General features: G+C 44.6%; 1 protein-coding gene across 1 annotated transcript; it reads right to left on the bottom strand.

Annotated features, from left to right (window-relative positions):
- Window positions 1-210: 210 nt before the first annotated feature.
- kpna4 (karyopherin alpha 4 (importin alpha 3)) lies at window positions 211-13,914 on the bottom strand. The gene is made up of 17 exons (XM_017424767.3): window positions 13,702-13,914; window positions 11,175-11,219; window positions 10,964-11,053; window positions 9,240-9,269; window positions 8,933-8,985; window positions 8,163-8,258; window positions 7,830-7,915; window positions 6,705-6,791; window positions 5,960-6,129; window positions 4,752-4,796; window positions 4,492-4,623; window positions 4,224-4,352; window positions 3,560-3,664; window positions 2,990-3,061; window positions 2,635-2,797; window positions 2,442-2,536; window positions 211-1,425 (listed from the first exon to the last, which is right to left on the bottom strand). The coding sequence occupies exons 1-17, from the start codon at window positions 13,768-13,770 to the stop codon at window positions 1,330-1,332; spliced, it is 1,563 nt and encodes a 520-aa protein (XP_017280256.1). The 5' UTR covers window positions 13,771-13,914; the 3' UTR covers window positions 211-1,329.
- Between the last annotated feature and the right edge of the window lie 80 nt (window positions 13,915-13,994).

Raw genomic sequence — 13,994 nt, forward strand, 5'->3', positions numbered from 1 at the left:
GTGGGGTTCGGGGTTCAGGTTCTGGTGGAAGGATGGAATAAGATCATCGGTCACTTTTACAGAAGCAGTGAAAACTAAAAGCTGAAAATAAAAAATAATTAAAAAAAGAAAGAAAGAGGAACAAAAAGGTACACACTGGAGGCAAAAAGAAAAGCATCTTAATTCAATGCACTGTTGCTTCAAACCTGCCATAAACATTGTCCAGTGTCAATTAATACTAAATTATTCAAAACAAAAAAATATATATTTCTTGTGATGACAATTTCTTTTTTTTTTTTTTCAATATATCCAAAGTTCTTCCTTTCAGAGATTTGAGGATCAGCCTCTTCCGGAGGCAGAATTTCTTTCCCGCAACCTTTTTGCCTAACGTATCGTTGCGTTTCTCAATATTCAGATGTTGATTTGTATCATTTTGTTTGTTTGTTTCTAACCTCCCCGTCTCTGCATGCGCTTGTTTTTGTTTTTTTCTTCTTCCACCCAGACTCGCACACTCCCAATCACGTAAAACACACACGCACAACTCATCCGTCCATTCTCGCTCTCTCGCACACGCGAACACGTTCAGCCGGACTCCTGGCCCCGCCCGCCGGTGGAGGTGGGAGGGGAAGCGGAGGGGTGGTGGTGGTGGTGGAGGTGGAGGAGGACGGCGGCGGCGTCTCGTTCAGAGGAGATGAACCTGGGCTCCTCGGCGCTGAGTCCAGACATTCGTACACGATGGGTCCATTCACACACGCGTCCCGATAACGTGGCCGATTGAAGGAGGGGGGGGGGGTGGGGTGGCGCCCCCCTCAGGTTGGGAGGACCGCAGAATTGTGATGGTTCGTGGTTCATCTCAGTTCATAATTGTATTCGTTTCTGCTTCGTCTTGTAATGATTCAAGATCTCTTGGTTTTTGTTTTTAGTCTGAATGTCCGTGGTTCTCCCAGGGCAGAGATCCAGTTTTTGTTTGAAGGCGACGTCTCCGATAACAGAAGTTAACGTCGGCGCGTCTCTCAACTCATTCGATGTAGATGTTTTGCTTCTTTTTTTTTTCTCTGTGTGTGTGTGTCTGTGTGTGTGTTGCAACATGTAGCCACTCATTCTCACTCGCACCCACTCGCCATCTCAAACTTCATTTGGGCCGGTTCCCCCTGGAATGCCAAATGAAATCCACATATTTTTCTCTCAGATAAGATGCAGCCATGGATCCCAACGAGCCAAGCACAATGGGTCGAATTTCTCACACTCGCTCTCTCTCGCTCTCTCGCTCTCCTAATTTTGTTTTTTTTTTATGTTGAACAGAGTGCTGCATCATGAACGAAACTCCAGAATACCCCCCCAGGGTGACGTCTAGAACTGGAATCCCTCGGCTGGCACGTTGGCTGAGTTAAAGCTGTAGGTTCCACCCTGGATGGCCTCCGGGACCAGGCTGGTGTCTTCATCGATCTGAGCGACACGGGAGAAACATGGCGTGAATCTGCAGCTCGCGGGGATCTGACACCACCGCGGTTAAATGGATAAACGGAGCAACGAAAACCACAAAAACCACATTCAAAGACTTTCTGATTAAGTAGGAAAAAGTTCTGGATTAAGAAATACACAAAACTGCATTATTATACTAGTAGTTTTCCATGCTTTTGGATAATTGCTCAATTTAATTTAAAGTCTCTTCTCTGAATTTTAGGTTGTATTTTGACATATTGGCGTTCCCTTCGGGGCTCTGCGGAGTCTTCAGGCTTTCTGAAGATCTTGTAAAAATTTTCTTTGGACTTTAGCTGCTTTTTCACCCATTTTCTGTCCAACTCTTGAACCCATCCATGAGAGCATAATATACAGTGTAGATGGGGAAAAAAAGCAATAAATTGAGAAAACTGGACAAACCGAGGACTAAAAAAAAAGTCTACAGTGGAAAAACATTGAAAGTCATGGCTTTTCAAGAAAAGAAATAAAAATAAAACCTAACAGATGTGTCATCCTTTAATAAATCACATACTGTGAGTCAAGTTTGGATCTAAAAGCTCCTCATTGGTGCTAAAGTACTATTTTATGTGTGAAACTGTGTTTTTAGGGAACATTTTGTGACATACTGCCGGTAATGGAGTCTAGGGAGCCTATTTCAAATTAACTCTTTGCAGAGTCGTCTGTTATGTGTCGACGATCCCTTGAGTTCAGGAGTCTTTATGATGATTCAGGTCAAAGGTGATTTAAAAAAAAGAAAATCCCCTGAAGGTGGTGAATTGTTGGACAGAAAATAAGTAGAAAACTAAACAAACAACTTTCTGAACGCCAAAGAAAACACTAACCGAGACCACTTTAAGTTAGAAGAAAGTCGGTTCTTCAGAAGTAAAACATAAAAAAATGAGCCGTTTGCAGAGTATTGTTAATAAACTGAACTGAGTAAAACAAAACCTAAAAACCCACAGAGATAACCGAGCAGCGTTAAACGTTTGTGCGTCACTTACGTCATCAGATGAGAAGTACTGATCTATAATTTCGTACGCCAATTTGTAGATATCTTCATTTTCATGATTCTGCAGCTGCTCGATCTTTTCCAAACCTGCAAAACAAAAACGAACAGGAAAAAAAAAAAAACAGTCGGAAAACGTCGACGCGTCACCAGGGGCACGAAGAGCGACGGAACGAACGGCGACGCACCTCCGCACTCCTCGATGAGGTTGGCGATAGTTTCCGCCTCGTCGTCGGCCATCTTGAGGATATTGCTGAGGCCGTCGAGGACGACCTGCACCACCTGAGCGTCCTTCACTGTGAGCAGGTTGCAGAAGGGGGGGATCACCTGCTTCTCGATGAGGTGAGCGACCTGAGGACGACGCACAGACGGCGCTGCATCAACAATCTGTCTGCTTCAGATTCATTTACGGTCTGGAGGAGTTTTAGACTCAAACAGGGAAAACTGCAGATTGTTTCTAAACGTCCCTCACACTCTAAGAGGCAGGTAGTGTTTGGTAAACAAACAGATACAGATGATTTAAAAGACAAACTCCATGTTTACCTGATCCTTCCTTCCACTTATTGTCAGGTTGCTGATGGCCCAGGCTGCTTCCTTCTGAGTGCCGAAGTCGCCCTGAAATTCAAACGTTCGATGTTCAGATCGCTCCCTACATACCGTATTTTCCAGACTATATGGCACATCAGTTTTCTCAAAAAACGAGTGTGCCTTATAATTTGGAGCGCCTTATATATCTAAGAAGTCGTGATGTTTTAGTACGACTTTGGTTAAACTATAAAGCTGCACCGCTCGCTCAGTTATAGTCGCTCAGGGCTCCGTGCTGCGACGCTTACATCGGTGCAGTATCCTTCAGTGAGTTTTAAACCGTTTGATTATCTTTGTGATCTCTCAGAGGGATCATTTAAATGCTGATACAGGAGAACCAGCTCCGCTAGAGCACCGAAATCCTCCATTTTGAACGGAGCGTGGCAAAATTGCAAATATTGAGAGGTGCACGATGATACGCCTTATATATGACAAAAGTTTTAAAATGGACCATTCATTGACAGTGGGTCTTATAGTGCAGAAAACAGGGTAAATATGATTGGTGACGGAGCTGAAACGGAGGCCCACCTTGTCAAGCAGGTGGATGATCATGGGGACCAGTTTGGCATCGATGACGGCCTGCACTTGCTGCTGGTTACCTGCTGTGATGTTGGAAAGGAACCACACTGCCTCCTGCAGGACAACAGCCACAAATACAAGACAAAAAAAACAAAAAGATAAAAAGGATTTATTTGTGGTCAGGTGGTGCCTTCGGGTGATTTTACACACCAGCTGGGACTGAAACACTGGAAGGCTGAGCTGGATCAGAACCCAGAGCTCGACTCGACTCGGAGCCGAGTTCTGGTCGAGACGGAGTGCTGCGGGTGGGGATGGGGCGACTCGAGGCTCTAATCATCGACCAGTCACAAAGGAGGCCTCGTTTGTTTACGTGACTGCTCTCAGATGCACTCCGGTATCAGCAGGGATGTTTCAGCACCCCTTTTCTCCACCGACCCATGGCATCACACACACACACACACACTAACCCATCCCACCCACCTAACATCTGCCACTAAACAACCAGTCTTCAGAGTCCTCTTCATCCTGACGATTCTCCGTGTTGTGAATTCCTACCGTTCCCTGCCTCATCCCTCTGCCGTCTTTCACTCAGCTTCCACACGAGCACAAAGTCTCTGATTTCATCACTTCCAGGACAACCGGCGCGAGGAGTCAGAGCCACGAAGGCCGTTACCTTGTTGATTTTCTCCTTCGGGTGAGTGAGGAGCGCTGGGAAGTGGCTGAGGGCGTCACAGTTGAGCACCACCTGCGTCTGCTCGTCCGTGCCGGTCACGATGTTTCCGACGGCTCTCAGTGCGGCGGTCTGAAAGTGACGAGGACGTGTTGTTAGGACAAAACAAAGCCACAACTCTGCACACGTTCGGCGGTAAAGGGTTGTCTTATTTTAAATGTTCTGTAATTATTTATAACCCATCTGAGTTGAATTCATCTCCTCCACAAACCTGAACTTTGACTTCCTGGTGACTGAGCAGAGGGACCAGATGAGGGACAATGCCGGAGTCGATGACCATCTGGATCTGCTCGTTTCCGGCGTCCGTCAGGTAGGACAGAGCCCACACCGTGTCCACCAGGATCTGCAGGCGGCGAAACGACGAAACGTTTAAAACAAACATTCTGCTTCCGTCCGGCTTCGTTAAAACTGTGCAGGAACATCGGCAAGTCAGGCCAAGGCACCAAGGCCGTTAAAACAACGTGTACTCACACTGACATCAGTGTGGTGGATCAGCACGCAGAGAGCTGGCAGAATCTGAAAAAAAAGGGAATTAGAAGATGTAGGAAATAAGAGAAACCAAGTTTGGATTTCAAGTGTCGTAAGACAGCTTCAACAGCTGCAAATCTCTGCACTTTTACCTAATTCTGCCTAATTTAAATGCACCTGCCTTATTTTTTAACTACTTTAGAGGAACAATGATACTTTCTGCCTCATTTCCAGTCAAACTATGAGTGGAAATGGGCTGCGACTGCTGGTGGTCAGTATCACGTTTGCAGAGGTTCTCCTCACACGAGTCGCAGGACGATCTTGTTGCTCGGATTTTGAATTGAATTGTTTTTCCCCCTTAAAATAGTCTCAAACATCTCAAACCCCTCTCAATAAAGTTTTTGTAATTCTAGAGCTCTAAAGCGGCGTTTTGCCACCTGAGTGTCTCCTATGACAAGAAACAAAGCAGGTACCAATGTGGGGTACAAAATAATGTGCAAAGCCAAGAATACAGTTTTGCGAGCCGTGCGCACAAACAGGCTGCAATTTTCAAAACGTCTGCTCGAAACGCAGCTCGCTACGCGGCTGGCGGGTCGTTTGGATGCAAACAAACAATCAGGATTCAGAGACCGCAACTAAAAAAAAAAAAAAAAAAAAAAAAAAAAAGTCATTTTTTGCTTTGCAATTCTGAGTCGCTCCATAGTTTTTTTTGTAATTATTTTGGATTTGCTTCCTGAAATTAAAATGACAGATCCGACGGGCGAAATTAAACTCCAAAATAAAAAAAACCAGAAGTGACTTGTTTCCCTCTTTGTTTTGCAGTTGCAAGAAAAGAAAAAAGTCAAATAGAGGAAAATTACAGCTGCCTGTAACATTAGTTCCTAAATATTTATGATAAATAAATGGCATCTTATTACAACTCAAAACTTTATTAATCTCTCTAAAACATAAAAAAGACAAGGAAGATTCGTGGATAAAGTGAAACTGTAGAAACAGACCGTTACAGGAGTCGTTTACTGCAGATCATCCATTACAGGTGTGCATTTATTAACCAGCTAACCAGCATTTCAATACTTTTTAAACTACTTCAAAACTTGTCAAAACTGAAGAAAATGCTTAAAATATCAGAAGCATTTCTTCAAACCTCACGAGCCACTTCTCACCAAACCGCCATCTTTAAATAACAAACGCAGCAGGCGCTTCGATCTCACCTCCTGGATGGTCTCCATCGGTGGCGGCGGATCCTTGTGGCGGCACAGGTTGACCATGACCCAGGTGACATTGCGGAGGAAGGTGATGGGGATGGAGGGACTGATGAAGGACAGCAGGGGTTTGACCACCCCCAGGCTGATCACATAGTCTCTGCACTGGGGACCGTCACCTGGACACAGGAAGCACGCCGCGTATTAGGGCTCAAATCTATCTGGAGATCTTCAGCAGTAATCGCATCAAACGGGGAACTAAGAAGCTTCGTTTACATCTTTACTGCAGACCTGACCACAACTCACCGTCTCCCAAATAGGGCTGCAACTAACGACTGTGTTGATAGTCGATTAGTCGACTAATCGGATGATGAATCACATGATTATTTAGAACTCCGTGTCCGCCTCTTTAAATGACGTGAGCTCCGCTTTGCAAATGTTGCAGATAAGTTTTTTTTTTTCCTTTATCGAGAGTAATCGTTTAGCACGCTGTGTTGTTTCACCTGCAGCCGCCGTGACTAAACACGCCGCTGAATGCTACGGCGCACACCAGAGATAGACAGACGGGAAGACGTCTCGCTCCGTTTAAAACAAAAAAAAATCATAAGTAATAAAAAAAATGACTATTAACAACAATTAAAATAAATTCGTCATCAACTGTTTTTATTGTCAACGAAACGTTGCAGCCCTAATCCCAAACAAATATTTGGACAAATCATCCATCCGAACGGGAATCTGCTCACAAGCTTCTTACCGATGATGTTGCCCAGAGCCCAGACGGCCTGTTCGCACACGTTCTGGTGAGGAGAGTGAAGCAGCCTCAGGAACAGCGGCACAGCATCTATGCAGAAGATATAACAAAAAGAAAAGAAAAAAAAAGACCCAATTCAGACATCAAACAAAAGAGATCTGAGATCTTTACAAGGAGATCTGAAGAGTCAGAGCCTCTTTAATCCCCATCTGGAGAACCGATGAAATTTATACAACCATTCAAATCTAAATTTAGCATTTTGAATCATAGAGCAGCACGATTCTGCAGCTTTTTTCTCTGCTTTCTTCAGTTAATTACTGTTGCAGGATGTGTGAAGAATTAGTGAAACAGACATGCAACTCTGTGTGTGTGTGTGTGTGTGTGTGTTATTCTGGTACACTGCTGATTTAGCAGAAACTTTTATTCAAAGCGTTTCACAGAGGAATAGAAAATGACTGCTGAATGACTTGGCTTCAATTACAGAAGAGTTTGAAAAGTTCTCGCAGCTCAACTCCGGTCCAACGAAAGGAAAAGGAAAAAAGAAAAACAGACTTATGGTTGTTAATGAAAACACGCTTTGTATATCTGTAACCCATGCAGAGAGCAAGAGACCCAATAAGGAAATAATTCGCTGTTCGCTGCCGTTTTTGCACACAGATGATCATTTTCTCCAACTAATCAGCAGCTCGCACCGTTTCCACATCATTATATGGTTCAAGCTGGTTTGCTTTTAATTCAGTTATGGCAAACCTTTGTAAATTATCACATAAAAACTTACTGATATCAAGATCTCCTTTACTAGATGGACCTGGTATTATACGTTAAAACAATGGAAAACAAGTAACGGTATATGATAAAAAATTAGTTTTTTAATCCTCAAGTGGTTTTCAAGTTAAAGTGTACCAGTGTGGCATCATAGCGATGTAAACAGTGTTAAAACCATGTCTTTAATAATGTTTTTAATTTATTTCTTTTACTGCAACCTCAACATCTACTTCCCGTCCACCCGCAGTAACCCTCCTCTCGCTGCGAAGCGGAACGTGTTCAGACAACAAACCCGCAAAGCAACGTGGAGGAGAAACGGTCAAAAAAAAAAAAAAAAAAACGACGTGACGCAGAAAGACTTACTGGACTGGACCACAGCTTGGGTTTGCTCCGAGGTGCCGGACGCTATGTTGGTTAGAGCCCAGGCCGCCTCAAACTGGAGAGACGGGCTGCGGGGAAAAACGAGAAGCGATCAGCGGCAGCGGGAGTAACGGACACGGAGCAGCTTCCATTAGCGTTTAACGGCAAGAGGCAAAATAACTACAACACCTTCGTGAAACGGCACTAAACCCTGCCGGTTCATTTAGCGTAGTACCGAAACGTGCTTAAATTAAATACGATCACAGGAAGTGGCTAACTTCTGCTGTAATCATCACACATGAAAAGCTCCATTAGCTCCACCCAGAGCCTGCTTACTTGTCATCTCTGTCCAGGCAGTGGACCAGGATGGGAAGGATCCCAGACTCAATCAGGTCATCTATGGGAGGATTACGGTCGCTGGACAACAACTTCCTGCAGACAAAAAAAAAAAAAAGGGATGCAAAATATTAACCACACATGCAGTATTACACAGCTTCGCTGACAATAACAAGTTCACACAGAGAAACAGGTAAAAACATAATCTGTGTGACCCAGCAGCAGGGCCAGTGTAACTACGATGCAAAACTATTACAGAAAAAAAAAAAAAATACAACAACAAGCCTTCTAAGGTTTAGGAAGTAGCATAATTGAGCTGCAAGACCATTCACGGCATTCCTAAATGAAATGAGGTTGACTAACTCGCTGGAAAAACAACTCGGCCCCCTGAAATTGCAACACCAAAAGCTCTACTTCGCACGAGTCAATCGACTGCAACCAGAGCGCTTCGTGAAACAAAAAACACACACACACACACGGGCGTAGTGGGGCAGAATCAGCAGCTCAGATATACCTGAAGCCGGATTTGGACCACAAATACATTCAGACGCAGGTAACGTCCCGAGCAAAAGCTTTAAATGACACGAGCAGAACTGCGGCACCAGAAGCAGCATTTTACTAAAACGAGCCACTTTTAGGAATAGTTAATCCTTTAACTGTCACCATCCCGACATATAAAGAGGGTCGCTATATAAACACGGGGAGCCCATGGATGAAACATTATTCTTTGATAATTTCTGTAGGCTGAGCTGCTCTGCGTGTTTCCTTACCTGGCAGCCTGAACGGCGCTCAGCTGGATGCCCTGGTTATCACTGGTGGCATTCTGCAAATCAATACAAGTGTCATGTGTTGTGCAACATTCTTTAACAACCAACCATCTTATCTTTGTGTGTTTTTACATTAAAGCTTGTAGTAGAGTTCCTATAGTATTTACTTTGAGTCGTTTATGAACGTTTTAAACACATTCGGTTTGGTTAGGAATAAGTAAAACAAAGATTTAACTGAGTAAAGTTTAGGCAAACTCAGAAAATTCAAGCTCCAACTTCAAGTTATTAAGAGGAAATTAAACAAACTTACTTGTACTATTGCTTCAAGAGAGGTGTTTTGCTGAAAGAGAAGATTTTACTGATTAGTTCTAATTCACTGACAGAAGTAAAATAAAATGACAGAATGCATCTTAAAGCCAAACAGCCCATTTCCTGCCACTTTTTTCTGAATATCGCAAATGCAAACGATCACGGACGGTCCCTGCAGTCAAAAACTGAGACTGAAAAATTACATCAGGACAGGAAAGAGAAGCTTCTACCTGCAGATTAATTCCTAACCAGCTGTGGCGCAGCAGTCAGGCTGTAGACCGCCTCTGCAGCCCATCACTGTTTGACTATAATCTCCTCTGAGTCGGCTCAAGTCTCTGATAAACCATCAGCCGCCGCTGATCGAATCTGATCCTAGACATTCAAACACAACGCTGGGTGCAAACCTGAAGCAAATTTTTTTCAAACGCACGCGTGTGTCGCCGTTCCCCGGGTCATTAACAGCTTTACCCGTTTGGAAATAAAACTAGTCGGCATGACAGCTCGAGCGAAGTGAGGATTTAGCAGACATGACACTTCAGAAAAGGGCACAGAAGAAGTCAAAGTATTCACTTGGTAGGCGTTGTCCACAAATGAAAAAGCAAAAACTACAAAACACCCCCACCCCAGGAGACGTAATTCATGTTATTGCTGTGGCCCCGACTGAAAACAGTCACACAGCGGTCACTGGTTTGCAAGAATTTAAACCACAAAAACACCTCTCATGTCTTTCTCCGAGTCCCAGCAGCGTGTCGTTGTTGACGTACGGTCAGGCCTTCAACGCCACGAAGACGCTCAGCAGCGGAGAGGACGCTTTAACCCCGCCGGACTCTGAGATCTTCGGTGAAGGTGGGACTCGATGTCAAGTCTAAAATATGCTGCGATGACGAGATGATGCCCCCCTGACTCCATCTGACAACAACTACAGAATCCGAGGCGCAGGATTTGAAGCTACACTTTCAAAAACACTTTCTTTTCCTCACACTCCTACAATAAAACAGCTCATCGTTGAAAAACAAAGTGTGCTGCGATTAAGCAGATTTATCCGGCATGTGAACCTTCCTCGTAATTACTTCTAATTTGTTTAAAAGGAAATAATATCCACTGAGGTCAAATACGCAGACAAAACAAGCGGATAAATCTGACACAAAAACAAGAATCGCAGACACTTAAAGGCAATGTTTATCTTTTAAAGAATCTAAAATGAGTGCTATGATTCAACTAAACACGTGAATATATTAAAGAGGGGTAAAATGTTCCCTTATTTGAGGAAAAAAGAAAGACAGAAATACAGAAACCACAAACAGGAGGATGATCTGCATGCTTGGTTGCACTCTTGTTCCACCCAGCTGACAGGAAAGTCAAGGGGTCTGAGGAAAATGTATCACGTCAACAAAACATCGGTCCTAAACCTCTCGGACAAATGCTCACACGGGCCCACGCCACGTTCACGATGGCGCTCCAAGCAGGCGGCGATCGAGCAGCCAGTTCCGGCGGCGCAGACTCACTTCAACCGTACGACAGACACCAACGCCATGACTGTTTGGACGCTCAGATTATCACGAAGACTAAAAATTAATAATAAAGTTGAATGTTTTTCCCTTTCATTTAGGAGACGAACTCCTTCGCCGCTCGCCAGCGCTTCCTCAGTCGCGACGTCCCCCCCCCTTCAACAGAGCGACTCTCTTCGTTAAAAACACGAAGCCCGGGAGTGTGTCGAGAACATACCGATCTGAAATCTCCATCGACGTCGGAGTCCTCGCAGATGTCTTCGTGAGGTACGTTTCTCCTTTTCAGGAGGTGCTCGTCTCTTTTGTTCTGTGGGACGAGAGGCAGAGACGTTACTCCACATGGACTCCAGCCTTTCACACGCGGCTAACGAGCCGACGTGCTAATTGGGTCTTTAAAGCCGATGCCACGCGGACACGAGCGTATTTACCTTTCTGAGCTCCACCACCACTTCAGTCCTCTGTCTTCTCATAGTCTGTGGGAAACGAGGAAAATAAACATCAGTAGAGACAACTACAACAAGGCGGCAACGAACAAAAATAAAACCACTGTGGTAATTTATAAAAGCAGTCAATTACACCTCAAAAGGTGAAGTCTGCAGCCCACACACTCTGTTTAATAACTACAGACACGAAACGCTAAATTCAGCCAAGCTGAGGTGACAGAAATAACATTTCACATTAATGTTAATTTAATTTAATGTTCTTCAGTCCACCTAAAGCAGAAATTTGGTCATTTGTTGTAAAACCTTTGAGCAATACTGAATGAAATGACGCTTTGTCGACGTCCAGAAGGAAACTGTTTCGGTGGTTGTTTTGGAAATGATTAACAGGGAAGAGCTAATATTCATATAAGCCTAATTTACAGTGAGCTAGGAGGGATTTTCGGCGCCGCTCATCGTGTCAGAAGACTACCGGGTCGACGTTTAAACGCTCATTTAAACGTGCGCCAAGACTGGATGTTCCTCGTGGATTCAATATTTTACTGTATTTTATTTTACACAGCCTGGGTGTTTTCTTTTTTTGTGTAAACAAAGAACAAAATCAGACGACCTGAGCATCACTCGAGCTGAAAGGTTGCCGTGGTATTTTGAAGTTCGATACGAACGAATGAAGGCTGGGCCAAAATGTCGCTCTTTTTTTAATTTTAATAACAACAGACCAGAAGCTGAAGCTTTATGTGTCTTTGAACGTTACGAAGGCAGAGATAAGATGAGGAACAGCAGAAATGTCTTTAATAAAAATTCTCATAAATAAATGAAACAAAGCGGGGCTGCATGAATTCGGGAGAGCGAACGATCGCGATATTATTGTTGAAAACCGGGATGACAATATCAGTCATAAAATCAAAATATTCCTCAATCATTTCCTCTATGCTCTTTAATGTTGCTTTAGCATTTCAGCTCCATTTATCCAAATCAGCTGTGTGAATTTAGGACAGCGGGGATCCATCTGATCTCCAGATATTTTATTTTGAGTCTGCGAATTGCTGCAATACTAATATATCTTCCAACACACTGCGTGGCCCTAAGAAAGGGAAAAAGATAAAGACATATTTGGATTTTATTCTTTTAATTTCCTTCAAACATATCTAACAAGCCAACCTGGCTATAAAGTCACCTCCACAGAGAATCTGGATATAAAATGGTGGGACATAATGCAAATGTCTCATGTTATTAGAGGATAAATAAACAAATACATGTGAGATTAAACAGTCCAGATAAATGGTGTCATGTCAGCCATTGATTTAGTGATCACATCAAGGATAAAGTAATAAGCCTAAAAGATAAGCTTGCCATACATAGGGTGCTTCTAATTAATTGCAGTTGATTTTTTTATTATATAGGAAATTAAATGTTATGTTATAATGATGTGATAGGTGGTGGCCTGCCTTAGCTTAGTTTAATTCATGTAAACCTTGACAGAATGGTACAATTAAATATATATTGTGGTTTTGACCTGATAAAACAGATGCTAGGTGATCAGGGTGCGTTCACTGTCAAACCTTCACCACGCTTATAGATAAAGTTATTGATGGGAGACGTTCACGGCCCGTGCCTCTCAGGAGAAAGTAATGACTCGTCAGGTAGTGGGCCCGAGCCCACTGCCGACACCCACCAGCCCGTGGGAGACACGGACACGCTGGGCCGACTGTAAAAATCACGCATTATTGATCTGACATCTTTGCTAACGTGAAGCTAGCGCGGCGCGTGCGGGTCACGGCCCGGTCCGTCAACCGCGGAAAGAAACGCTTGTGCGGATCTCGAAGAGTATCCGTGGCGTTAGTTGAAACAACACAGTGGAAATAAATATTTTTTTTTTAAAACACCCACGCAGCGCCATGCGCGAGGTTCGAGCCCGGGGGAACCGGTCGGCTACGATGCTAGCTGGGTTTCCGCCATTGTTTTTGAGCGTAAAGACGGGGGATGGGTGGAACTGCAGCTCGGCTAGCACAAGTTAGCTCACCGCGGTGTCAAAAAAAATTACGTCCGCCCCGCAGCCATGTTAGCTCGGCGAACGCGGGGGATATGTCAAGATTATGCGATTTAACTCAACTGTGTGCGCTCTGGTTTTAATGTTTGACACGAAACACCGAGCTAAACCGACTCGGAAACGGATGGGGGGGGGGTGAAACGCTTCAGTTGAGCTCGCATGTCCCCCCCCATCGCGGGGCCTGGCGTAACCAGCGGAGGCTTTTTCTTTCCTCCTTTCCCTCCTGACATGTTTTTAAGCAATGCGGTCACAAAACCAGAGACACCCGGCAGCGACACCGGTAACCATCGACCGGGTTATAAGCGAGGGCTCTGGCCGGGCTCGGGGCAGCGCAGCTCCCGATGGTGGAAATTAGAAACGACGTCACAAGGGGAGCCGAGAGAGAGGCTCAGGCTGGCCGTGAACGCAGCATCGGCGGCGGCGGCGAGTGCGAGAGGAGAAACACCTTCTCCGCACAACTTTTACCTCCAAATCTCGACCCTTATTCTTGAAATTCTTCAGCCGCTGGTTGTCCAGCTTCTCGTTGTCAGCCATGTTAGCAGTTCGGGCGGCGTTTGGACAGTTTAGCTGGCGAATTGAGCTGGTGAAGCTACCCCCTTTTTTTTTTCTTTTTTTTTTTTTCGCTGGTTCCCTTTTCACGGCGTTTCGTTAGCGGACTATTTTTTGCTGCTCCGTCCGCGGTGCATACTGGGAATGCCGGTGGTGGAGGGAGGGCGGCCTCGCTGCTGTGGCGTAGAGGAAGGGTGGGGAAATCCCCT

The sequence above is a fragment of the Kryptolebias marmoratus genome, linkage group LG2 (assembly GCF_001649575.2).
Source record: "Kryptolebias marmoratus isolate JLee-2015 linkage group LG2, ASM164957v2, whole genome shotgun sequence".
Taxonomy (NCBI): Eukaryota; Metazoa; Chordata; class Actinopteri; order Cyprinodontiformes; family Rivulidae; genus Kryptolebias; species Kryptolebias marmoratus.